The sequence below is a fragment of the Ambystoma mexicanum genome, chromosome 4q (assembly GCF_040938575.1).
Source record: "Ambystoma mexicanum isolate Mex_15411 chromosome 4q, UKY_AmexF1_1, whole genome shotgun sequence".
NCBI classification, from domain to species: Eukaryota; Metazoa; Chordata; class Amphibia; order Caudata; family Ambystomatidae; genus Ambystoma; species Ambystoma mexicanum.
The window spans coordinates 855,883,233-855,910,751 of record NC_090928.1 but is presented as its reverse complement, the minus strand read 5'-3'; the positions used below and the strand labels follow the sequence as shown (position 1 = coordinate 855,910,751).

The 27,519-nt window shown below is 45.8% G+C and overlaps 1 protein-coding gene across 2 annotated transcripts in view; it reads left to right on the top strand.

The window, feature by feature from the left end:
• The window catches only part of MSH2 (mutS homolog 2), a 1,146,446-nt gene that overhangs the window by 592,992 nt on the left and 525,935 nt on the right, over positions 1–27,519 (top strand). For both annotated transcript variants that reach the window (XM_069608417.1, XM_069608418.1), the window contains one exon: positions 9,276–9,399. In XM_069608417.1, coding sequence (XP_069464518.1) covers positions 9,276–9,399 — 124 coding nt within the window. The remainder of the gene's footprint in view (positions 1–9,275; positions 9,400–27,519) is intronic.

The window sequence follows — 27,519 nt, the reverse complement described above, 5'->3', positions numbered from 1 at the left end:
CAAAGTCTTTAGCTATGAGATTGGAAACAGTTATACCATCGTTAGTCCATGGGAACCAGGTCGGGTTTGTCACTGGGAGGACTGTGGCCGACAATATGAGACGCTGGTTATCAATTGTGCAAAGACATAGGCAACCAGTTGCCGCTGCAGTAATCTCGCTGGACGCGGAGAAGGCGTTTGATCATGTGGAGTGGACCTTTCTGTTCTCGTGCTTAGACTAGATGAAATTTGGAAAGGACTTTAAGCGTTGGGTACAGCTATTATACGCAAATCCATCTGCAAGTGTACTTACAAATGGTATAATTTCGAACGCTTTCCAACTTCATAGGGGTACCAGACATGGCTGCCCGTTTTCGCCATTATTATTCATCTGATCAGTGGAGCCATTGGCAGTGTTCTTGCGAGGTGATGAGTCTTCAACCAATAATTGGGAATGATCATGAAAATGTACTTTGGCTCTACGCAGATGATCTACTGGTGGCCCTACAGGATCCAGCAAATTGCATTTCTTACATGAATCTAGATATCCAGCAATTCTCCTCAGTTTATGGTTATAAGGTGAATTGGGGTAAGTCTGAAATCCTCCCAGTGAACAATATTTGCCTGCGACACACCTGTGCTCAATTCCAGTTCACCTGGTGTCCGGAAAAGATGAAATATCTGGATATTTGGTTTGGTCCTGAGGTAATCAAGTTGCCAACAATTACTCTTACAATGATCTTACCGAAACTCCAATCTGACCTAGTTATTCACAACTCGTCATCTAGGCAATATCATAGAAGGAGGTGAGGAACAAACACAAAATGTAGCTTGGGAGTGCATTGCTTTGTCGCAGTTAGATCCAAAAGCTTTACTGACGACCAAGAAAAAAACATCTAAAGGGATTAATTCACTGACTGAGTTCTTATAGGACTGTTGGCGTGATATTTCTTAACGCATGAGTACTGAGCCTTACTTGTTCCCTGATGCTTCCAAGGAAAAGTCCTATTTTGGCCAGGATGGTTTTTAACAGGCATAAAATACCGTAAAGATCTGATTGAAGGTGACAAATGGATATCATATGCACAATTAAACCGTTCATTTAACATGCCCGATTGCACATATGTAGAATATAGGAGATTAAAGAGCATTATTACTGCAAGTTTGGATGTGGCTCAGTTGGCGGCTCAGAATGTAGCTTGGTGAACTTTACAGACCTGCAAAAGTGCATCTCATCCTGCAGCTATGTATGGAGTCTTAAAGGCTTGCCATAAAGGAGGTTGCCAGCCATCTGGGGTGAAGAACTGGGGGAAGATGTTGATCTGAATTGCTGGCAATGATGCTGTGGACATACATGCCTAATGAGTATGGACAGGGGCCTTAGAGCCTCCCAGGCAAAGCTCCTTTTTAGGTGTAACTGGACGCCCGTAAGGTTATTGAAAAGACACCTTCTGTAGAACGAACTTTATTGGAAGTGTAAAAACTCGAGAGGCACACTCTGTCATTTGATCTGGTTCTGCCCAAAGACTAAGACTTTTTGGCAGGGTGTCTGTGAGAGGTTGGGTTTGGTTCTGTGTTGTACAGATCCCATGACTGATGGAGGAAGTTTCATTCAGCAAAAAGATCTGGCTTTTCCGCGCTTGCATGATTGCAAAGAAAATGATATTAAGATCTTGGAAATAGAGTGGCTCCTTTTGTATCGACGACTGGGTGGAAGAGCTGCTCACCATCTCCACCTATCAGAAAATTATCCACAAACAAGCGGGAGACATTGGTAAGTTTTGGGACATATGGGGAAGCTCCCTTGATGTGTATGGTTGATGTGTGGGTTAAATTTCTATAATTCTGTTTCCTTGAGATTTAATTGCTATTATCTTATGATTTACTCTACTTTTTTCCTGCACATACCATGGATCTCATATCCTTATTAATGTGAGATGCTCTCCATGATTCATGCATCTGGCTGTTGAAATTGTTTGAGTTCACTATCTACAACATTTTACTGACTTTCCTTCTTCCTTTTCATTCTGCCTTTCTCTTCTTTCCCTTGACTTCATTAGTTGGACTTTATTAGATATTTTATTGTTATTATCCAGTTGTATGGTATGCTTCTGTTATATTTTACTGCTGGGTATTTGACTGGTTATTGTTGTATTTTATTTGTTTATATTGCAAAATAAAAAACATTTTAAAAAAAAAGTCCCGATAATGACCAACAAGAGAGGAGGTGTAGGGTCACTAACACTGTGCAGAGAGGCAATGCAGCTCTGGTTCTGGGCAATTCAAGAAGGAATCTCCCTAGCAGCAGTTAATCTAGCCGGAGAGGTGAACACAGGGCGGACGCTCTGAGCAGGTAGAGCACAGTCTCCCACAAGTGGGAAATAGCTCAGGACGACCTTTAAGAGATCTTCGCCCTTTGGGGAACCCTGCAGAAGTATCTGTTCGCGACCGGTGCCAACCGATACGGTTGTCTGAGTGCATAACGTCTCTTGTACACTTGATGCAGCATTGGGTTGGTTTCATACATACGACTTTCACTGTCGTTCCAACATGACAAGGGTGAGGGGGCGGAGCTTAACAATGATTTGTCTGCTCCTCTACATAGGTTTAAATGGTTCTATGTTCTTAGATCGCCAGGTTTTTTTTGCTGAGTTTTTTGGTGACTATTTTCAGCCGAAAAACTAATTGAATTGTTTCATCTGTATTTGGGGGTCCCCTCCAACGGCCTTCTCGATTATCTAGGCCCTATTCCACACTCCCCCCTACCCCTTACATCCCCTTACCCGCCCCAACCCGGAGCTTTTTCAGCCAAAAACGTTCAGCAAAAAAACTCATCAAAGAAAAGCTTGGGATGGAACAACGTTGTGACAGTTTAAATGGGTGCATTTCTCAATGCTTCATTAGAGAAATGTCAGAGGTAGGGGGGGTCAGTGGCTTAACTATGAGCTTGTGTACTGAGCAACTGCGAAGTCTAAATCCCTCTACCTGATTAGCATTTTGATAGGCCCAAAAGTGTGTTCTTTGCTGAGGTTTCCTTGCCTAGCCGTCACTGTAGAACACCAACCTTTGGTCTTCTTTAATACCTTAGCCAAAGGTGATGGCATCAGTTTTGCTTTGTGTGTATGAGGGATGTTTTGTATCCCATGTACGTTGGACTGGCTGAGATGAGGTTTTGATGGAATGTGAGCTGTGAGGTACCAGAAGTAAGGCTTAGACACGAGGGTGGCATGTTTTGGGGATAGACTTTTATTGCTCACAAAAGGTTGGGGAAAAGGCCTTGCTCTCCCTAAATCTAAGAGGGGTTTCCCTGCCACTAAAGAACCAATTAAAACAGTCAGGATGTCAAAAAGTAAGTCTGTCCCAGGCATGTTCCCAAAACCTATTTCTATGCCTCTGACTATAAACTGTAAACTAACAAAATGGTGCAGAGATGATCTCTCTCTAAAGAAAATAGTGTTCATAAAGCCAACATGAATGTTCTCAGCCAGTCAAGCTTACAAAACAATTCAATACAATGTTCAAGAAATAGTGTTCAATAAGAGGGAGTTGCTGCTTTCCCCTGGACTTCAAAAGGCACACATGTCTTTCAAATCTCTTCTTATAAAACACAAAGTGGTCTTCCAGAAAATACCACAACACGTGTCTTAGTCTTAGGGTTTTTAAACCCCTTTCGTTCCAGTTTTCGATTTTGGGTGTGAATCCCAGACTCGCAGTACTTGAAGGGTCTTTGTGTACTTTGCTGCCAAGACCCAGTTATTTCTTATATTCTATTTCTTTCTCATGTTGCGCAGCAGCCTCTGTTATTTCTGATTATTGTTGGTGTCCCAGACCTTTTTATCCCTAATCTCTCTTTTGGGTGCGGGTCCAAGACTTGAAATACAACTTCGGCTTGTTTGGTTTACTCTCCTTCCAAACGCAGCATTCCTTCTTTTCAAACTTGCTTTCAGGCAGGGTCCTTGACTACCTTATGTGCTCTACTTCACTTGTGTGCAGATCCTAGACTTAGAATTGCTGTTCACAATAGCCTGGTTCACTCCTGCCAAGCTAAAGTTCCTTTTATCTAGCGCTTACTTGTTATGCATTCATTTGTTAATGCTTCGGTTTCTCGTTCGGCATATCCCGTGTCCTTGCGGTCAGCCCTTGCCTTGCCTTGGCGTTGCTGAGGACATAGTGACAAAGCCTCCATCAGACCCACCAGAGCTCACCGCACCAACATGATTGATGTCCCCACGTTTCAAAGATCCAGGGCGGGAGGAACCAGCTTCCAACACCTCGCACCAAAAAACTGGAACTCCCTACCTACCTCACTAAGGAACGAAAAATCATACCATACCTTCCGTAAAAACCTCAAAACCCTCCTATTCCGCTAAAGTCTGCCACATTCACTCTCATGCTTGCATTGTATCCACAGCATAGCATAACCTTTAAGCTCAATGTTTATTACCAATGTGAAATGTACTATGTAACTCGGTTACATCTGTAAACACATTCCTATGCTTGTGTTCATGACTAAGTCTGCTGTAACAGCGCCACGATGCCCCAGGGCAGTTCTGTGCGCTTTATAAATGCAAATAAATAAATAAATAAATAAAATAGTGACGCTCTTGCATCTATTCGGTAACTGAGCATCAGAGTAGCCGGCTTCCAGGCTACATTTGTTCTTTTTCCTTCTCCGGCAGACTGCGTCTTCTCTCTGTGTTTGTATTGCATCTCCGTGCTCTGCTCTTCAACTGGCAGCTTCGTTTCTCCAATCACAGCAACCTGGAGGGATCTCTCTGCTTCTCAGCTACACTAAAAACTCCAGCGCTAGGAAAGGGAATTCCCCTGAACCAGTGAGATTCCCAAAAAGAACTAGACTGCTCACTTTGGTTTACCGGAGTAATCTTCATCCTCGCAGTCCACTTTGTCTCAGTACATTGTCTCAGATATACTAAGTCAATACTAGTTTGCTTTTTACTCTGCATAAACAAATTAGTTGGATTGATTTCACAGTAAAACATAGTCACATAAGGGCGGATGGGAGAGGAAATTAATTCCTGACAAGGTTTTAAAGGACTGTCAGCGGTATTAAACCGCGTCTCCTGAAGATGTTCGTCCCCAGTCCCATAAGGGGCTCCCACTCTCAATTGATACTCCCTCTGTGCACCACCCCCAGGGGGATTATTGCCCTTGCCCCCCCGGTAAAAGTCTCCCCCTAGAGAAGAAACTGTATCCGCAGAGTCATCACTGGCGTCATTGCATTGTTCCATGAGTAACTCTTAGATCAGAGTCAACATGGATAGATGACTGTTGATTGTAGACCCGATGTTGACTGTAGATACCGATGATGAACTTCATGCTTTGAAGAGTAAACTGCAGCCTTACACGCAACCTGCTTCTAGTGTCTTCGAAGCGTGTGACTTGTAGAATACAACAATGTTAAATCTGCCTGTGGGAAATGTACAATATAATGTAAAACATAATTTTCCTTCTATCCAGTTTACATGTTCTTGAAGTAATGCAGCTCTATTATAACCAGCAGAAATAGTTTTGAAGACCACATTTATGCTCGTCAGCTACATTTCCTGGCCCTGGTTGCATTTCTCCCGCCATGCTAGGCAATTGTGGCCAGATTTTGACAAGACACAATGGCCAAGCAATTGCCTCAACAACAAAAAAAGGTGTGGTTGCTGCATCTGTACATGGAGCCAATGTGACTGTGGTTCTCGGCTCTAGATAATGTTTTTTCTGTTGTATCCCTGTGTAGCCAGGACCGCAAATGTCTTTGTGAATGCTCTCAGTAGGTGTTGGTAGAGTGGAAACATTGTGGGAACAGTCACTTTTGGAGGCGCCCAGTCTTGTGGACTGCTTTTAGTCTCGGGGGCAACGCACTCGCCTTGGAAGCAAGACAATGCGGAGCAACACAGGTTCGATTCCCCGGGTCTGCGCTTAGAAACCTATGGGTATTAAGTGTGTTATAAATAATCAATTATAATTACCTTCTGTGTCAACTGAATGTGCGAGTTCTGCTCCAGTGAACTTCTCCTAAATGGTCCTCTGTGAAATGCATTGATTGTTGAGTGGAACATTGATCTCCTCTTAGCATGCCTTCTGACTCCTGTCATCATGTCTGTCTTCGGAGACTGAAACGATTTTTGATCACTCCTAACAAGGCTCAGAAGATGTGCAACCAGAAGGTACAGATCTGTTCATCTGACCTCCACAGCACCGTCTGATGAGAATAGACTTATTCTGCTGGTCAGAAGCTTGGCTAGTGTGAGGCTGAAGTTAAACAAAAAAAGAAAAATCAGACTATTTCCTGGATTGCCTTGCTACTAAGTCAATATTCTAATGCAGATGGTCTCCCTTTTTTAGCTTATGCCTGCAGAAGTGTTTGTATCTCTTGACATGGCCGTTCTTTTGGATTTCCTGCTTATCCTGGCCTTAATGGGGGCTTTGGGTTGGCATTACGTGGCGTTTGGCTGCTATTTTCGTCTTCCAAGTTACTTCTGAGCAGTGTAATTTTTGTCCTCATTATCCCCTTTTGCTCAGTTTTTGGAAAGTTCTGGCAGTTCTTTCTCTAGTTTTTTCCTGCACAGGTTTTGAGCTTTTATTTTATGTTTTTAATGACAGGTCTGTTTATTTGCTTTCTTCCTCTTTGAGGTTACAGAACCTTAACCCTAGCTTCCCTGGTTGCTGTCAATTCTGCGGGTCAGTTGACTGACCTCCAGGTTTTCCGTTAACCTGCTTACCTCCGTTTCACTAGGTCAAAGTTGCTTTGAGGGCGAGCACCTCTTTCCTTCCCATTTTCCTGTCATCTTGCCTCAACTTCCTCAATCAACATGGAGGAAGGAGGTTTTTGGGCTGACACCATGGCTTCTGTTGACATGGGTAATGCAGTGTTGCTGGTTATGCTCGACTTGTCTGCTGCAATTTACTTGGCGGACCACAGCTCGTTTCTTAACCCGATGACTGTGGTCCATCCATCTCAGAAGACCCTTGACAGGTTTCAGTCATTCTTTTCTGGTGGAACCCATGGAGTACAAATGTGACCTTCTCTTCCACTGCTAGCGTCTTCTGAAGGGTGCCCCCAAGGACCTCTCCATGCATTTTCTTTGTTAGTTTCGCCTGGGATTTGCAAAACCGACTTAACTATGGAATTACTATGTATATGTGCTTTTCGGATTTGTTAAAAATAGAACGTAGGTTGGATTGCCTTTTCCTTCCTGTAGATAATTTATGCAATCTGGTTAGTGCCTGACCCTCACAAGGCAGTTTCCTAATTTGACGAATGTTTGTTATTCCAAAACCCTTTCTCCCTCCTCCCTCTCCTAGTCCATTATTGAAAAAATAAATCTCACGTTTTCTTTATTCTAGTCCTTGGTCGTAGCCCATCTCCTTTCTCCTAGTCCTTTAGCACAGTTCTAGTCCTTCGGTACAGTTCTATGGCACAGTGCTTTGTCAGTTCTTCCCTTGTTCTTTCTTTCATCTAGCCTCACATTCGTGTTAATGTATCCACTCTTCATGTGCCCGCTCTACACTCTTATGCTGAAGACTCTGGTATATTTGGGGTCTTCTGTACTGCCTTAGCATCATTGAATCCTAGACCTCTGACAACCGCTAAGCGGTTCTAAGCCGGCGCCAATCTTTTTGTTTGCCATAATATGAAATGTTTCCAGGAGATCCTGATTCCACTACTATTTGGGCACATGCTTCCCTTGAGACCCACGTAAAAATTCTGCACATCACTTACAATACGTGCATGACCAGAGCGTCCCTGGGTAACTCTGCTAGCATACGCTGTTTCTTTCATCGGGCAGGTTCTCAAAGATGTTGCCCCTTCTCTGTCCGACATCAAGCCATGCCTGTGGGTGCTGCCCCCAATGCTCAGATTAAACCAATGCCCTGTGTAATGGTCTGCCAAACTAGCTGGTGGAAAAATTAGAGAGTAGAAAGAGTTGCTGTTGGACTAGTTTGGTCTCTCAGAAAAAAAACATCATGGATGCCTGAAAGTCACTTCACTGGCTGAGTGCCAAGGACAGAATACAGTTTTAATTAGCCTGCTGGCCTTCAAATGTCTAGCTCCTGTTTACCTGAACACTAGACGTTATTTTTTTATTGCGTGCACACCCCGCTTCTTGGTTCTGTTCCATCTTTCAAACTCTACTCAAAGACCGAAGATAGTTTTTGTTTAGGTCTCTAAAGCCTGGAAAAGTCTCGTGGGTGAAGTGCAAAATCTCATTCCTCTTTTGTCATTAGAATCTACCTTAATTAATGTCTTCTACCGACGGAGCAGCTCATCGACCAGCTCCTAGATACCCCAGAGGTAATGGATGCAATACATACATCGGGGGTCAAAATCTGACATTGAGTGATATTAGACTATTGACGCGTTAGAAATAGTTTGCTGTGCGAGTATTTAATTGAGGTGGATAGCGACCTATTTTATGGCTGGCTAGTAGCTTGCAAACCGAGTTTTTGCCCCTTGTATCGATTTAATCAGTCAATTAGTTTTCATCTTCTGGACTCTCATAAGTTAATAAATGTCTCAGCTGAAGGACTTCAGGAAGGACGGCATTCACGTTTGCTAGTGCGCGGGCTGGGTGGGCTAGAATTAGTGCAGATGGATTGTTTTCAGCATTCCAGAATGGTATAATCTGTCCAACAAAGTAGTGTATGCAGGTCTAACCGCTCATTCAACCCGGCGCTTGGCATTACTCCTGCTTTACAGAGGGCTCTCCCTTTTGTGGACATCTGTCCAGTGGCTGCGTGGGAGTCAATTCACACATTTGCCATCACTAGTGTCTGGATTCCTTACCTGACCAAGACGCCCACTTTGTGGTGCTCTGTTCCAGAGTTTCCTGAAAGGTGTTGAGTCCTGGATTGCTTTGGGCGTTTTCCAAAAATGAGGCACAGCTCGCTCCATGTATAATACCCATTGAGTTGCACATGGAGCCATCAATGCCAACGGGGCGGCAGTTCACCTCCCGGTCACTAACACATTTTCTGAGGCCAGGTTTGCTCCTGGAGGCTATTTCTAACATGATTGATGGGAGGGAGGACTGGACCATCAGAAAAAAAAATAAAGATATCTTATTCCCTGTCCAGGTAGTAGCCACTTTGCAATTTTCTGAGACTGGTCAGCATTTGACATTCATCTTTCTGGATACATACAACCTAGGCTCTTGTGAATACTGATTAATACTATCTTTTATTATGTGATTCTCTATTTTGTTCTATTTAAGGAGCGTTCTAAGTAGTTGGTTGTAGTCTCCTTGCTCTAAATCCTGTCATTGCTACATTCTACTTTCTTCTAGATTGAAAATCATGAATTCCTTGTGAAGCCCTCCTTCGACCCTAATCTGACAGAATTGAGACAGCAAATGGATGAGCTGGAAAGGAATATGAAATCCACTCTGAATAGTGCAGCCAGAGAGCTTGGTAAGTTTTAACCTATGATAGTTTTACGAAAAGCCTCTACTACTGTGTAAATCCTACTCTGCTTCATGATTCGCAAGCAACACAGTTTAACTAATGGTGATGGGAAACTGCATGCTGTGAAAAAATCTCACTTCATGCATTTTAGCTTACAATGTGTAACAGTCAGTATTTGATTATATACAGATAATAAGTACATTTAAGGGACGCGCCCATGGTTATAAATGTCCGAATCAGTTGGGACTGGGCTATGCCAAATGGTGAGCACTGCTGATTCTGGTGATTGGTGGGTGAAAAGGGCAGGCTTGTTTGCATTTAATTGTGCCTCCTGCAAAATCGTTTTTACGTGGCTCTTTGATTTCCAAAATATTGTACTGCAACCAAAGGACCCGTGAAGGAATAAAGCAGTCCTTTTTTATACACAATCTTTGCCACATTACTCATTGAGTGAAATGCGCATATTCTCGTTTGATATTCATTATCGCTTTTATTTCTACTTAATCTTTCGTCCTTATGTGAAATAGTTTTCTAGTTTCCTGAAGTAAATTAATAACAGTTTTTTATGTGCTTTGATGGGATTATGGCCCAACATAAATGCAATTGTTTAATACTGTGCTTAATGTCTTCTCCTAGGAAGATTTTTCTAGTTTAATGAAGGTTTAGCAAATTATTTGCCAGCAATGACATACGTTTGGCCAAGTGACCAAGCCAAATTAAAGGCTTGGTCAATTTCTAAAGATGGCAATGTATCCTCCCCCCCTCATATGGTTCTCCTCATTTCCCATATTCTCCTCTCAAATCACTGTTCCTCCATGTGCCAGTGGAGGGATGATGGACACATCCCTTTGTGAGTTTTAATGGAATGTTATGTTATTTCTGCACAGATTTGATTTATGGATGAAGAGTGGTCATATGTGGGGGGTGTAAAGTACAAACTGCCTTTGGGGTTGATTGCGAGTGAACAGTGTTGCCATTTGTCCATTTATTTTATTTATTGATTGAATTTTTTTTGTCATTTGTATAGTGCACAAAACCCAGAGGTATCTAGGCGCTTTTGTATTTGTATTTTGTTTATTTGTATAGTGCACCTGGCCCAAGGGCATCTGGGCGCATTTCTTAAGGTTTCAGTTACAGATATTTACACTGTGATACATATGCAGTACAATTTACCTATACATTTAACTACAGTAGATATTTACAAAGGTGTTCCACAGGATGTATAACAGAGGTAGGTTGTTAAGAACAAGGTATCTGGTATAGGAGCTAGTGGTCCTGCACTACTAGCCAAGTTTCGGAGTGTAACAAAGGTTGGATTCTGAGTGGGTTAGGTAGAGAGTTCCAGAGTTTTGCGGCAAGCACTGGGAAACTGCTGCCCCCAGCTTTCTGAAGCTTGAACCTTGGTAACAGGAGGCAGTGTGCTTGGGCCGCTCTATGTGGTCGATCAGAAATGTTACGTGTGAAACGATTACAGATATTTCGGTGCTTGATTGGCAAGACATTTATGCGTAAGTGACAGTGCTTTTAGCTTAGTCTGTTACAGTGGTTACAGAGGTAGCAGGTTACATTCATTACAGGAGAAGTTTGCCAGGGTTATAGCTTGCATAGGTTCCAGAACCCTTGCACAGGAGAACTTCACCTTAAGGTAAGGGGTGCTATGGCAAAACATGTAGATGCAGGTAGGTAAAAAGCAACATAAGTTTGGGTACATGATTAAGTGCGGGGAACTGGATGCAGATTTGGTCCATATGTTCTGGGCCTGTGTAGAGATCGGCAGATTCTGGGAGGAGGTGGCTGAAGCGTTAGCGAAAGCGGATATCAAATGCCAAATTATTATCACCTTGGAAATTGGATCCCTCTGGCTTGTTTGCTGGGGGCTTTGCGAGGCCTAAGAGCTAAACATGTGAGTAAATTGAGGGATCTAGCGTACATATTAGCGAAACGAAGAATAGTGATCGGATGGAAGCAACAGGCAAGGCCTCTGGTACAAGTATGGTGGAAGGACCTGTTGAAATAGGGGAATACGGAAACTGTGGTGTGGCAAGATGCAGTAGGAACTTGGACCATGTAGAGGAGGGGGTGGACTCTTGGGGACAGTTCATTGCAGAATTGGCCACTTCCACCGGATATCAGAGAATCTGAACACAGTCCTGCACAAGACGGTGCAGACATTAGAGTGGTTGATGGAGTGTAAACAATGAGGTGGTGGAACTGAGTGGTGCGAGGTACGGGGGAGAGGGAGGGAGAAGCCGGGGGGGGGTATAAATGGGGACAAAACCAACAAGAGAGCTAATGTGATACAATGTACCCTAAAATGCAATGTCTGTAAGTTGTTGTGGTGGAAGAATAAAATAAAAATTGTCCAAAAAAAAGTTTGGGTACATGATTTGGAGAACTTCATCTCATGGTACGGGGTGCAACATAAAAACATGCCGTTACAAGGTCGGTCATACATTTGGTTACAAGTTTTTGAAAGCCTGACCTCATGGTGCGGGGTGCTACATCAAAAACATGCAGTTACAGGTAGGTAAAATGCGACATAGGTATAGGTGCACAATTTTGAGAGCTTCATCTCATGGTACTGGGTGCTACATCAAAACGTGCTGTTACAGGGTCGGTCATACATTTGGGTACACGATTTGGAAGGCCTCGCCTCATGGTACGGGGTGCTACATCAAAAACATGCTGTTAAAGGTAGCTAAAATGCAACATAACCTTTACGGGGTGCGCTATAAGATCCTCCAGGTAGGTCCATTAAGTCCTCAGATCTTCACTCATGTGTTCCAGCATTCCCCTGATTTGTGTCGCCTTATAGTACAGGCAGATATCTGGGAAACCAAAACCCACCTTATCCCTTGGTAGGGGTAAGGGCTTTCATCTTCACCCTTGGGTTCTTGTTTCCTCATATAAATCTATGAAGCTCCCCTGTAACTTCAAAAAAAAAAAAAGACTTTGCCGGTAGCTGGCTCGGGATGGATGTGAACAGGTATAGCATCCTGGGAAGGACATTCATTTTTATGGAGGTCATCCTCCCATACCAGGTCATTTTTAACGGGGACCACCTCTTTAGGTCAGCCGTGAGTTGAGCACGGAATGGATTATAGTTAGCCACCACCATCTCTCCCAAATTCCTTGGTATCAGTATGCCCAGGTATCGAATACCTCTCAGGTTAACGTTCATACCCATATAGCTTTCAGCGCCTAGGAGGGGGCTACGTGCCAGCAGCGGCAGGATTGCAGACTTTCCCAGGTTCATTTTGAGTCCCGAAAAGTGGCCATACTCATCTATTTGTGCCATGAGCGCTGGGAGAGAGAATTGTACATTCGTAAGGTAAGCCAATATGTCGTCAGCAAACCAGCTCCCCCACTATTCCCTTAATCCATTCATTAACTCTAATTGCAACCGCCAGCAGCTCCATTGCAAGGTCATACAATAGCAGGGAAAGGGGACATCCCTGCCTGGTCCCTCTCGAGAGTTCGAAAGCCTCCGTAAGCCGCCCATTTATCCGGACCTTTGCCCTTGGCCTATTGTATAATGCGGACACCCACCGCTGAAAATTGGCTCCCAAACCCATCCTCGCCAGCACCTTCATCATGAACAGTCACTCGACCCTATCATAGGCCTTTTCCGAGTCCAATGTCAATAGACATGCGTCCGGCCCTCCCACTTGCGCCCCATGGATCAGGTTGATAGTCTTCCTAATGTTATCTGATCCTTGCCTCACCCTGATGAACCCTACCTGGTCCTCATGCACTAGGCGGGGCATACCTCCTTCCAGTCTTGTTCCTAGGACTTTCGCCAATATCTTCACATCACTATTAAGGAGGGAGATAGGCCAATAGGAGGAGCATCTAGTTGGGTTCTTCCCTTCCTTTGGGATTGCAATGATAGTTGCTGCCATCATCGTGGGGTAAGGGGTTCACCCTCCAGGCATGCGTTGAACACCTTCGCCAGGTGCGGGGCTAAACAATTTGTAGAATGTTATTGTAAACCCATCCTCCCCCGGGGGGGTCCCTGAGTTCATCCCTCCGATGGCCCGCTTGACCTCATCTACTGAAATGGGATTCTCTAGGGTTTCCGCTATCTCTTCGGGGAGTTCCGGGGCCGGTAGCTTATCCAAGAAATCGTCAATTTGGGAGTGGTGTCGTTCCCATTCTGAAGAGTAGAGGGACCTGTACTACTCTATGAATTTGTTCCCTATACCCGTAGCGTCGCATAGACACCTGTTATCGTCCGTCCTAATCGCCCCGATGTTCCTCCTCTTCGCCTACTCCCTCAAACTCAATGCAAAATCTTATCTGCGCAGTCCCCCCGCTCATGATATTTCTGTTTCAGGAACAGGAGTTTCTTTTCCGTGTCCTGCGTCAATATAGCTTTCAATTGTGTCCTGTACCGCTGGAGCTCAGTCGCTTTGGCTGGTGAAAGATATTCCCTGTGAAAAGTCCCGCCCCCCAGGTTGTATCTACTCTATTTCCCTGCAGAGTTTTACTTCCTTCTCCTCCCTCTATCTTTTTCTCAGAGCCTATTCTCCTAAGGGTACCTCATATGGTTGCCTTAAAACCACCCCAAACCGATTGGATCTCGGCCTCCCTTGTATTATTAAAGAGGAAATACTCTTTTATTCCCCTAAGCAGTTCCTGTTGCACCTCTTATCTTTTAGCAGGAAGTCATTACATCTCCAATTTCCCAGGTGGCCTTTCCGCCCTCCCCAGTTAAACCGGATTGTTACTATCTCATGGTCCGACCACAGGATCGGTACTACTCTGGACGGTAAGATTTGATGTTTTAGGGACACGTCCACTAGGATCAAATCGATGCGGGCGAAGGAGTCATGGACCATGGAATAGTAAGTGAATTGCATATCACCCTCTGGGACCAGGTTGAGGGAGTCTCATATACCTAGAACCCCGTTGACCCCTTTGAACCACTCCGAATCACCCGGGTTAACTCTCCTCATTTGTTACTCCCCCATCCTATTACGATATCTCAGTGGATCCAATACCATATTAAAGTCCCCACCCCCCACCAGTTGACCTTCCATGAATTGGTTTAGCTTATCTATGACCTTCTCCCAGAATTCACATTGTTGCACATTCGGGGCATATATTGAGCAGATTGTTAGCTTAGCCCTCTGTAATTGACTCTTTGCAAACACATACCTCCCATTGGGGTCGGCTAGTACCTCTTCTATTGTGAAGCTCATCCGGGCTGAGATCAAGAGGGCCACCCCACGCCTCTCTTTTACATCGGACGCCACAATCACTTCCCCCACCTCCCGGGATTGCAGTCTGGGTTCCCCCCCTTTCTTCCAATGTGTTTCCTATAAGTACAGCCAGTCGAGATTTGAACTCTTGAACTCGCGCAGCACCATCAATCTTTTGGAAGGAGAGTTCAGGCTCGGACATTTAGGGAGCATATCATCATTTCAACCTGGCCAGACATCTCCTCGTACTCGAAGGAGCACTCTACTTCCCCCTCCCCTGAGACCATTCAATGATCGGGACACTTCTAACCGGATCCCTACACCACACCATTGATTGAACACTTTTACACCCTGAAAATAGGTCAGCTACCCCCTTGGCATCCAACCCCACCCAGAGTCATTGTCCTTGATGAGATTGAATCACCAGTGGTCCTGCCCTTGCGTGGGATGGGTCACCTAAAACACACTAACTCGAGCCCCCATTTGTTCCCTTACACATCCACATGTAATACACCAATATGATGCCCCACCATCAGCCTAGTCATTTCAGCTCAACACTATAGTCACTGACTATTCTCACAGCTCAGGAGGGGCACGCCGTGGGTGACCCAAGCCTCCTAACTTTTCTGGAGCCTGCGGCTTTGCGTCTTGTTTGGGCCCTTAACACGCCACTGCCTGTCTTCCTGGCCTTTTCCTTCATTTTCCAATTGTTGCCCATCGCCTTCCAGTAGCTCCTCCATAACCCTCCTGATATCTTCCTCGGTCACCAGTTTGTAATTGTATCCCTCAACTTCGAAGGAGATGGAGAAAGGGAACCCCCAGCGGTACCACACTCCCTTCTCACCAAGCCACTTCGTGAGGGGGAGGCGCACATTTGCCTCTTCGCCAGTGTCGGTGCCGAAAGATCCTGATAGATTGCCACCTTTGCGTTTCCCAGGGACACCGAACGTAGCCCCCTTTCCTTTTCAAGTATTTTTTTGTCTGTCTTGGAAAGTTGCGGAAACATGCAAGCACCAATTGCTGGCCCCTCCTGGTAGCCCCAGCCCTATGGATCCTCTAAAGTATGGGCTCACCCACTTTCTCATCGCTGAGTAGCGTCTTCACCACCTCGTGGATGGTTCTCTGAAGGTCTCCTTCCGTTTCGCCTTCCTTCTCCGGGATTCCAAAGAATCACAAGTTATTTCTCCTCTCCCGATTTTCAAAGTCATCCATCTTTAGGGCTACCTCGCGCACCCTCCTTTCCAGCTCCGCCAGCCTCATGGCCATCTGTGTTTCCTATGTTTTGAGGGAGGTCTGGTTATGCGCCACTGCCTGTAGCCTTTCGTCCATGCTGTCAATCCGCACATGTATTCCACTTTGCTGCCGATGTCAACCCTCGTTCCACAAATCTCTTCCAGTATGGAGGCGATATCTCTTAGTGGACATGGCGTCGCTCCCCTCTTCTGACATGTTGGAATTGGACAATGCACTTCCCAGCCCTGGTTTCTTGTATTCAAAGCTTCCAAGCTTCGAATTCCAGTCCATGGGTTGGGTGCGGCACAGTAGTATTCAGTCGGAACGTGTCTCAAACTGAGCTCCCCCTCCGTTTGTCTCCCTAGTGACAAGTCTTCACACCAAGGGGGGCACATGCCCCAGGCAGATATCCTGGGGGCCCTCACCTTGGCCAGGTTCACTTTGGTCTGCTGTCACCCCCCGGGTGGTCGGGGGGGGGTCCAGGGGAGGATCGTCATCCACATCCTCACTTTGTGGCGTTCTCTCCCTTTCGCCCCGAATGCTGTGCGCCCTCAGTTAACAGGGGTCGCGAAGTGGGTTCCTCTGTGAGGCAGGCTCACTATCCAGGGATGACCCCAGGGGCCTGCACCTATGCCAAATCTCCCCTTATGGCACTGGCCCCTCAAGTTCACTGTACTCCCTGACCAGGCTCACTGCCGGGCTGGTTACCTCTTTACTTGCCGCCAGGCCACCCCCTTCCCCTTCCCGGTCTTCCTCAGCTCCCCAACTGCAGGTGAAATGGGGACTCCCCGGGGTCTGGCTGGTCAAACCTCTCTTGGCATCACCTGTGGGCCCTTTCACGTTGTGGTGGGGGAGGGGTCGGTGCCTCTCCTGTGGCTACTTCTTGGGGTTCTCCCCTTATGATCAGCGTCCTTTCCCCCAACTCCATTGTGTGGCAGGGATGGGTGCTGGGGCTCTCCTTTACTTCTGGGGAGCACCTCCTTTCCGTGTGCCCAGGTATCTTTTCGGCGTTCCTCTTATCGGAAGTCTGTCTCCCCACACTCTCCCCGACACTTTGTTGGAGCACCCAGCCCCAATCAATGTGGGCGCCCTCGGATGACTGCCGTTTATTTATTAGAATTTATAGAGCGCACAACATCCCGGGGGCATCGTGGTGCTGTTACATGGAGGCTTGCCGGTTACAATGGATGCACACTTAGTTACAGCTATTTACCTGGTACATATACTTGGTTACAGGACGTTGTGTCAGGGGGGGCACAATGTCTTACCTCCCCTCCTCGCCTTTTGTCTCGGGCTCTCCTCCCACAGGGGCCCGCCGTGGTGCGCGTCCCACAGTGATGCGTCAGGCTGGTATTGTTTGATTCCTTCGGTGTCATCCAAAGCACTTCGCTTCGACATGAATTCTGGGGCGATTTTGTCCATTCTTTTTCCTGGGATGCCACCGGGGTTCCACTCTATTGGACAGTACCCGTGTTGTGCGGGAATAGGGGGCAAAAGCGGGGGCTCAATCCTCTTTCGCCGTTCCTCATGGGAGAGAGTCTCGCTGGAGCTGGTTACATCCGCGTGCCCCCTGATGGCCTCCGAGTAATTCACTCTTAAGCGACGTCAGTCCCAATTCCAACCGAATGTATTCTATTGGGGTGGATTTACACATCTTTAATATACGTTTCCAAAAGGCTCCTTAAATATATGGCCCAGCCACTGCAGATCTCTCATACTCCACGCCTCAAGTCCATATAGGACCATTGGACAAAAACATTGTTTATATATGGTCATAATAACCTCCAATGAAAACCCAGCAGTTCTTTTTAGCAAAATTATTAACTGGGTCATACGCAAAGACTTAGCATTCTTAATAGCAACTATGTAAGAATAGGCTCTGCTGCAGCTCCTATCTAAACCCAGGTAAGGATAGGAAACAACATACTCAACCTTCCCAAGGCAAATGTTTAAGCATATGGTTTCTTCCCAATCCACCCACTCCACCACTCCACAGTGCAATCCTTCAAGCCAGGATCGTTTAGCGAGTGGCCACAAACCCGCCTCCGTCTTGCCTGGTGCCGCCACCTGGCTGTCTTTTTTTTTTTTTGTTTTTTATACATCCACTATAGAGTATACAGTGTGCCCTGTGACTAATCCTACGGCCAAATCTGTAGTAGCATCTGCAGTCTTAGTTCATAGCAGGGGTTGTTAGTATTCAGACACTCCAGCATTCACTCTGTCTGGTAAAGAAGAGGAAAATGCAGCTGATACAATCAAATTGTCTGACAATCATCACATTGTCAGAATAGTGGAACCAAATCCACCAAAAACCATACTTGGATGCCATCCTTGAGGCCAGTGGCCACCGGTGGTACATAGTGAGACTTTCTTGTTTGGTATTTCAGATGCAAAGCAAGCTTCCCTGGATATGAAGTCTTCAGGGAATACCATTGACTTCCAAGGGCATGTGAATCGGCCTCTATGTGCACCGCAACACCTGCTTGAGATCACAAAACCGATGCCTGGGGCGCCAAAGGTAGAGTCTCCTCCTAGTGATGTGCTTAAATATATGAATTAATCGATTGACAGTGTATTACCTAAAGAAAAAACATGACTTGAATTGCCAGTTCCCTTTCGTCAGACCCCACAACCCCTCCCATACAAATATATTCAGCCTTGGGGACAGAATGTACTCAAAAAGGTAGGCTGTTGCAGTGTTTACGTGTGAAATGGCATGTCAGGCTACAAAACAGTGGTCTGGAGGGTTACCCAAAGCAATGCCAGTGGTTCTGATTAATTTCAGCACCTTCCAACCTTTACCCTTCCATTTTTTTGGAGTCTCCAGGCTAGGATCCCAGACTGCTCCAGGAGGGAGAAACCTCTTCCTCATCAAAAACTCTGAAAGAAGCTTTGCAACAGAAGGAGTTCCTCCTTGCCAGGCAATTGATGTGCCACCCCATTGAGCACACTACCCCAGTTGGGGGGAGAGACCTATTTTACAGCAGGTCTGGACATTGAAATCAATGGACCAATTGGTGATTTTTGTAATTTTCAGGGCCTTCTGCCTAACCCTTCTTTGAAAGGTTATAAGTGTTTTCATCTAGTGGTGACGAGAATGAGTGAAAGGTTCCCAAGTACCTACCAGCACCAGAGACGCCCAGACCCCTCCCCCGTCTCCAATGCTGAAGATAACAAATTGCAATTTTTTGTTAAAAATCATGGACAAGGTGGCCACTCTACAGCTCCAGACGTTTGGTAAGGCCATCAGTGCTTTACATCCTAGACGGTCAGGTTTCCGATCCTACCATAGCACTGAGACTGTCTATCTGCACGCGCATATGCTGGGAATCGTGGATAGAAGAAAGGCCTGCCTACTTGTCCTGTTGGATTTATCGGCGGCTTTTGACTGGACCATGAGCGTCTACACCCTGAGAGACAAAGGCCACTGCTCCGACAACTTCCAAATGGGTCCATTCTTTCCTGACCGGACGGCTGTCCAAAGTCTGTTGGGGAGATGCCTCTGCAGCAACCATCCCTACAAGCTGCGGTATCCCCTAGGGGGCATGTATGTCCATGGTACTTTTTTACTTGTATCCTAGACCTCTTTGCAGTCACTTGAAAGAGTCAGGTCTTTTTTACCAACTACGCAGACGATACCCAGCTGGTGCTGGAGATCTCTGGAGACTACGACACAGACACAGCAAACTAGAACACACCACCTGATTGAGGGTAAAGTGGATGTGCCTTAATGGATGAAAGAGCTCTGACTTTTTGGATCAGCTCAGGCAAGAGCCAAATTAAACGCCTACTACCAATCCTTCCCATCCAGGATTGTAACATCCCTGTACTAGGTCAGATAAAAACTCTCGGCATACACCTCGACTGTTCCCTGCGTGCAGAAGCTCATACCAACCAGGTTGTAAAAAACGGCACCTACTCTGCCCTTTTCTCACCGAAAATAACTGTACAATCATAGCACGATCTGTCATACTGTCTAGGATCAACTACTGCAATGCTCTTCTTGTTGCCGCAGACAAACTGAGGATGCAGAGATTACAAACTTTTCAAAATGATGCAGTTCAATCATCAAAAAGGTACCAAGAACAAACCAGATCTCACTCTACAGACAGTCACTGCACTGGCTCCCTGTAAAGGCCCGGGTACAGTTTAAGGCAGCCACATTGGTACATAACTGTCTCCATGGAAAAACCTGAGCTTATCTGAAATCCCTAGTGACGCAATACGAGCCAACTAGATCATTGCGCTGATCCAATCTGATGTAGGGTACCTTTTGCAAGACCTAAAGAAGACAGAAATTCCTAGGATAAACATTGTGCAAGAAAGTCTGTATGAGAGAAAAGCTGAATGATAATTATACGGAAAACAAAAGTCGCAGAAGAGAAGGCATTGGAACAGAATATTCAGAACCCTGTAACCCAGAACGAAGGAGTCAAACAAGGGGAAAGAAAAACCCCATTAAAGAGGAGAGAAAGACCACCAGTCCCATAAGGGAATTACTGGAGCTGATGCAAAGAATAACAAGAAACTATTTGGAAATGGTATGACAACCATGGATGGCTAGGGATAGCCTATGCCTCAACGATGACAAAACTGAGATCTTCATGGTGGGTTCCCCTGCTAGGCTGAAATCCCTTAACGAGTACTCTTCCATACTCTTTGACCCATCCCTGTTTCAAAACGTGTAAAAACACTGGGAGTTTACCTCAAATCTGATCTCTCAATGACTAGGTACATTAGCGCCTTATCTTCCTCCACGGCTTATACTTCCAAGCTGATTTCATCGCCTAACTGCCTGACCCTAGCGCGTGCCCTGATTCTTTCCAAATTGGATTATTGCAATGTGCTCTTTCTGGGTACCTCTACTGCAAACCTATATAAACTCCAACATTTGCAGAACAAAGCCCAACGAGCCGCCCTTAGGCTGAAACGTAGTAATCACATTTTTGCAACTAGACGAGAAGCTCATTGAATGCCCATAAAAGCTAGGCTTTTCTTCAATCGCTAATACTTACCCACGAATGTATCTACAAGGACGCACCCTCATATCTCACTGACTGCGTTACTCTAAAATCAGCACATCGATCTAGTAGCTCCACCTCTCTGTACATACCACGATACAAGAGCAAAAGGGTGGGAGGCGCCAGCTTCTCAGTTGCAGACCCCACTCTTTGGAACAACCTACCATCATCTATAAGAAAAGAATAATCCTGTCCTGCTTTCAAAAAACAGATAAAAACCTGTTTTTTCGACACATTTGAGTAATATACGTCCTTTCTGTTCATATGTTTGGACCTTTACCTGATTCTCTGTAACCAACACTGTGATACCTTTGGGTTTGGGTGTTTAACAAATGCTATAAATAAATAAACCAGCACTCTAATCGAAGTGAAGGTGTAAAAGCGCAACCATCAGGAGAAGGAGTGTTCTTCTGATCTTAGTTGATTAAACTAGTGGTAGGGTCAGATAGTTTAGTTTTTAGACAGCAGACTTATTCCTTTGGGCATGGACTCATGACTGATAAAGTAGGAAGTGAGCACTCCATAGCACTAGGGAAATGTAGGTCTTACTCATATTTCTTTAATAAAGATGAGGTAAAAATGTCCTCCGTGTCTGCGTCCTTCTTATGATCTGCCACAGCCCTTACAGAAGTTGGTCCCTTACCTCTTCATTGTGATGGGTTCTCTTGCTTTGTTTGGGGAGCGATTGTGAGGAATCCCTGACATGTCATAGTAATGACTTGGCACGCGTGACCCTTTTCATGACCGTCAAATTTCTGATTCTCTTTTGAGGCACATAAATATTAATCATCACTGACAAACTAATGGGCATTTTTTACCTCCTCCAAGGGCTGCGAGGCAGGTCCTCCGGTCTTTCTCTTCAGTTCTGGAATTGGGACATTCAGAATGGAAGCAGCCTGATTGGAGGCAACCTGATTACAACCCACTTACCAAGAAGTACTGCTTATGCATACTTGAGCATCGCACAAGTAAGAAATCAACTTTAATGTACTCCATGCCAGATTCCTGAGATTGGTATTTCCTCTCCTGAAATTGTTTTGACACATTAGAAAAGGATTGTTCCCTCTCTGTCTTGGAAGGGAATGTAGGACACTTTCCGTCCCTCAGATGTGATTGGGAGATCAACCAGTGTTAGCATTTCGCTGTTCTCGATAGTACCTCATAGTAATTACCAGTTGTATTTGCCACATGATGCTGGTTGCACCATTTTGGCCCAAGAGGTACTGCTGCTTGGTCGTGCTGGAGCTGTCTCTGGAATCTCCTCTGTTACTCCCTGCAAGGAAAGATCTTCTATGTCAGATAGTGCTGGTCCACCACCCATCCCCTCAATCGCTGAACTTAGTTGTCTGGTCCTTCAGGACTTGCTGTATGGGGGCCCTGAACTGTCCCAGGAATTAAGACTGCCAAGAAATATTCTCCCGGGAGCCTCTATGCCAGCAAATCATCCATGTTCTGCCATTGGTGTTTGGACAGAGTGATCAACCATGTGCAGACTATTGTACATTGGGGCCTCTCCTTTTATTCCAAGTCTGGCTAGGTCTAGTAAGATGGGTTTGTGCAGGTCTTGAACGCTCATCGCACCACAGATTTCTAATTCCTTTCGCCATCCAACCTTGTATTGAAGATATTTCCATGGCCTTAAACCTGTTTGGGTAAGGGGTTTCGTTATCATTCTTGCTTGATATTTCTTTGGCCATCCCCCAGTCTGAGTGCTTGGTAATCTCCCAAAAGTATGGAGGAAAGGTGAGGGGGCTGTAGGAGTAAGAACAAGATGCTCACCATAGTGTTTACTCTTCACCATGCACATTATCCCTTTTCCACCATACGTTCTTTGTGCTGCTCCCATTAAAAAAAAGGCCCTTTTAATTGTGCTTGGATAAGGATCTATGCAATTTATTGTGGTGCAGAAAATTTCGTATCCGAAATTTCTGAATTCGAAAACTGCTTGTCGCAATAATCTCATAGATCGCCCTTGCCAGCAACCCCTCTACCTGCCACCCCTAAACCCCTATTTAAGGTGAGAATCACTTAACTTTTTTACTTATCTGCGTCCGTTGAGGGGTGGAACTTCCACCACACGGTCCGTTTCAAACTTTTAAAAAAACATTTTCCCTGCTTTCTATTTTATGGAAACAGGGGACACCCCCGCAACTCCTGAACCCATAATGTCGAACAACGGGAGCAGGGGACGCCCCTGCAACCTCCGCTCCCCTTGTGCAGCATTATGGAATTTGTTTTTTTTCCCCAGTGCCGAATGTCCATTCAGCATTTTTGTTCTTTGTATTTTTGACCAAAACGCTTGGATGAAAGGACTGAGATGTATGACTAGGGATGTGCAAATGTAAATCTGGAATGGGCATGGCTGCATCCATGCATGTGGCCGGACCTGTGCTCTTTTTAATTTGCATTCTGCTTCTCATCATGCACCTCAACATACTTATGGGCGAATAGGGACTACGGACCAGGAGTACCATGGTGAGTAACTTGTTCTTATTGACAAATTTCATCATCTTTCATTGATCCAGCCTCCATTCCTTCTGAACCAGAATCAAAATGTTTAGCTAGGCACTCTGATCTCTGACCAAATTTTGCATGTTATTTTTGGAGCGCTGAAAGACACTTGACTCTTTCAGCTTTGTGCAAATATATTCTAACCACTCAATATATTCTAACCACTCTCTAAGGTCCTCCATGTCCACATAAATCCGGTACAGTATCTAGACAGACAGTGACCATGTGTAGAGTCCTTGCTACCCTAGCAAGTTTCAAAGTGGCCTTTTTTACATTCCATGCCCCTTCCTAGATTCTATGAAATGGACCGCTATGGGGACAGGAGTGGAACATGCGTCCCATAACAGTATCGCAAATCTTTTATCTTTGTGGTCTGGGCTGCAGCATCCGTAAGCAGCTGCTAGTTGTGCATTTGCATCTAAATGATTGTTTCTCCACCCTCTTCTGTCTGCCTCGTTCCTCAGGCTTTAAGATACTGCATGTCGTTGATGCTTTACTTTCAAGAGTTTGGGACCAGCACATTTCTGGCTTAATTTCTTTGTGAATGGTACCGTGAGCAATGTGTGTGTAGAAACTTCTGAGTGGAAACCATCCTAGGGAAAGGGTTGTCTGAGCATGTTTGTTCTCAGCAGAGGGGCTACCACAATTTTGCAAATGTCACTCACTGCAGTCCTTTTCTCTGACTGGATGCAGCTTTCTAATCTGATTTTGTGAGCGGCCATTCCATCCCACAGCAGGCATGTTGGATCTTTGCAGCAAGAAAGGTTGTGTGAATTACTTTACACACAGGCACACCAACAAGGTGACTTTATTCCTATGACTCCATGAGATTAATGGTATCCCCAAATCACCTACTGTGCTGCAGGTTGCCAGCAGATCCTCTGCAGGTCCTGTTGGACCTAATGCAGGGAGAAACTCGTTGGTGCTACCTCTGCAGTCTATCACCACACCTGGGCTAAGGTGTCTGGCCTAAACCTCATCCATGAATGCACTGGTCGTTCCCCGAGTGGCAGTTGGGCACCTTACCAGGGCCTTCTATGGTGCACCAAGGTCTACTAATAGCTACTTAGAATTCTACTGCCTGCTTCACAGTAGTTACGATTCAAAAGCAGCACTCAGAGGTACTGCCCCAGCACCACATAGGACTCCAATGCTAGTGTTGGCACATGCATGTCACTAGGTTTATAGTCTTCACAACCGGACACCACCTTTCTGTAGGCATGTAAGCTGATTCATATTACCCACCTCTCGCACACCAAAGATCAATTTTTAAAGATCGTATAGGGAAGTTGGTTTAACTAGTTGCACCCTTTGTAACACCTAATTGCTCCTCACCGATGGCACCGCTGCTACCTTCTCCATTACTACCAGTACGGCCCCTTTATTACCTATGTAAACATCTACAGTTATTGAGCCACAGGTCTCCACATCCCATCCCAACAGCACTCCACGATCATAGGATAAGGGCACTGCTGAAGACCAGGCTTTGGAAGAGGAGGACTTACTTCATGGTGAAGGTTTGCCACAGCCATACAATGGGAGTAATTTCATTCCTAAATTTCCAGATGGCTAGACCTGAACAGCTGGAGACTAGAGTTCTGGCAGACATGATCATACTCCAACTAGTTCACATTAGAGGCCAGAACACTCTGGTAGATGACTCTAACATGCTGATCCCACATTACCTCGTCCACTGTTTGCCTGTAAGAAAGGTAAACATTTGAAAGAGTGGTTGTCATGCACCGATGAGCTCCCAAACCCGGCCGCAGACTATTTCATCTATGTGGGGTATGGATATAGTCGAAGGACGTTTCCCTTGCAGCAGTTGTAGCACTTGCAGATTTACTTCTGTTAACACTCACTAATAACAATTGTGTCTGGACCCTGAGATGCCACACCACATGCAATAGCAGTAATGTAATTTGTGTTGTGGAGTGCTCATGTCGAGATGATCTTAAATGGTGGGCTTTTGAAAAAGTATTAGGAAGTGATCGCCACACTATTTTGAATATACTCGCGCAAAGAGAACAATAGTGGATGTTTCCTACAATAGTCATATCAGTTTATTTATTTGTAAAGCACGTATACACAAGTGAAATGCTTCAAAGCGCTTCAAAGCGCTTCAAGGTGGAAAGGGACCAAGGGAATACAGTTGTCATTCTTAGGCCTTGAAGATTCCGAATGATCAAAACAACAATAACAGCATACTAGGCCAGAGGCATATTTACTAGTGTAAGTGTGTGACAAAGATTGAGGGGATAAGGGGAGAGGGGAGAGGGAAAGGAACATACAGAACAATACATTACAGTACTAGGTCTGTCAACATTTCAGATTACTTGGTGGTTGGTCATCCAATGCGCTTACGCCGGAGTATTTCAGGCATGACCCAGCAAGGGAGGGGAGGGGAGGCAGAGGTGAGGACCAGACAGACTTGCAAGGCCTACTACATTCAAGGTCGTGCAAGTGCGCAGAACAGGAAGTGCGAGGTAATGGGAGGGGGACAAAGTACGCCCATTCCAGCAGTGGCCTGAGTTAAGTGCAGAATGGTTGCCTCTCTCATGGAGCATTGCAGTAGTACCAAGTGGAGTGCTGAGGGGCCCGGAGGCAAGTGCAGGAATGGCAGGGAGCCTGGGACCCGTGAGGCTCTGGAGGTGCACCAGGTGACCAGTCGGTGAACTGGGCAGGTTGGGGAAGAGAAAAGAGGGAAAGAAACAAAGAGAAAGGAGGTTAGCAGGGTAGAGGGAGTGAGAAAGAGGAAGTGAACAGGAAGGTTTTGAGGAGTTTCTGGCACTTAAGGAGGTCCGGCTGAAGACGGAGAGAGGCAGGGAGGCTGTTCCAGAGGGAGGCACTTGCAGAGGATAAGGATCTACCCCCAAATCTCTGTTTGTGAAAAAACAACTCACCCGCAGAGAGTTGGACGTGGTCGAGCGGCGGGCTCTAGAAGGAGAGTATTTGGGAAGAGAGCGTTGTAGATAGTAGGGGCCCCAGCCCCAGAAAGCCTTGTGGACTATGCAGAGGGACTTGAACTTGATCCTTGCAGCCACGGGAGCCAGTGGAGTGATTTCAGTGCCAGAGTGATGCAGTGCCTGTGCTTGAGGTCGAGGATAAGTCTTGCGGTTCGGTTCTGGATAAGTTGAAGAGGTCGGAGAGTAGAAGTAGGAAGATTGAGGAAGAGACTGTTGCAGTAGTCCAGTCTGGAGAGAATCAGGGCTCTGGAGACGGTGAGCTTCCGTGGGGGAGGTGAGAAAAGGTAGACTACCTCTGAGGAGGTTTTGCTGGTAGTCTTTTTGGACATGTCCGAAATGTGAGAAGAGAACGGGATAGTAGTGTCGAAGATGACCCCCAGATTATTTTGCCTCCCTGCTGGATGGGGGCTCAGGACCAAGGGAGGCAGGCCAGAGTGAAAGAGGGAAAGTGGTAGAAGGGGTCCCAATGAGGACGATCTGTGTCTTGCTAGCATTAAGGCAGAGATCATTAGCAGCACACCAGGACTGAATTGCGGACAGGAAGTCAGGAATGAGCGAGGAGGAAGAAGAGGCCGAAGGTAGCCTGAAAGAGAGCTGTCATCCGCATAACACTGAAAGTTGGAGGTGAAGGCAGAGATCTTGTAGGCCAAAGGGGCCATGTAGACATTGAACATTGAAAAACCAGGAGGATAGATTAGATCCCTGGGGGCACCACAAGTAGAGGGAGTGATAGCAGAGAGAAAGGACCCAAGCACCACCTGGGAAGGACGGTCAGAGAAAAAGGATGCAAGCAACTCCAGGGCCTGATCTGTGATGCCCAGGGTATCACAGAGAGACGAGATCAGGATGTTGTGGTTTACTGTATCAAAAGCAGAGGATAGCATGGACAATAAGGACAGAGGGAGAGTTAGAGTCAAGGTTTGAGAGCAGGTCTTCACGGGTCTCTCCTCCCTCTCTGGAGAAATTTAGGATCTTTTCTTTGTCTCTAAAGTTCAATATCTTTTCAATGATCGTTCTGGGTGGGAACCCAGGAGGAGGTCTTCGGGTCAGTGCTCTGTGGGCTCTCTCTACCGTGAACCTTTGTGGCCGGGATCCTGGGCCGATTTTATTGGAGCAGCATGTTTCAATATATGTGATGGGGTCTGTAAGGAACTCATGGTGGCAACAGTAAAGACAGACACAAGTGATTAG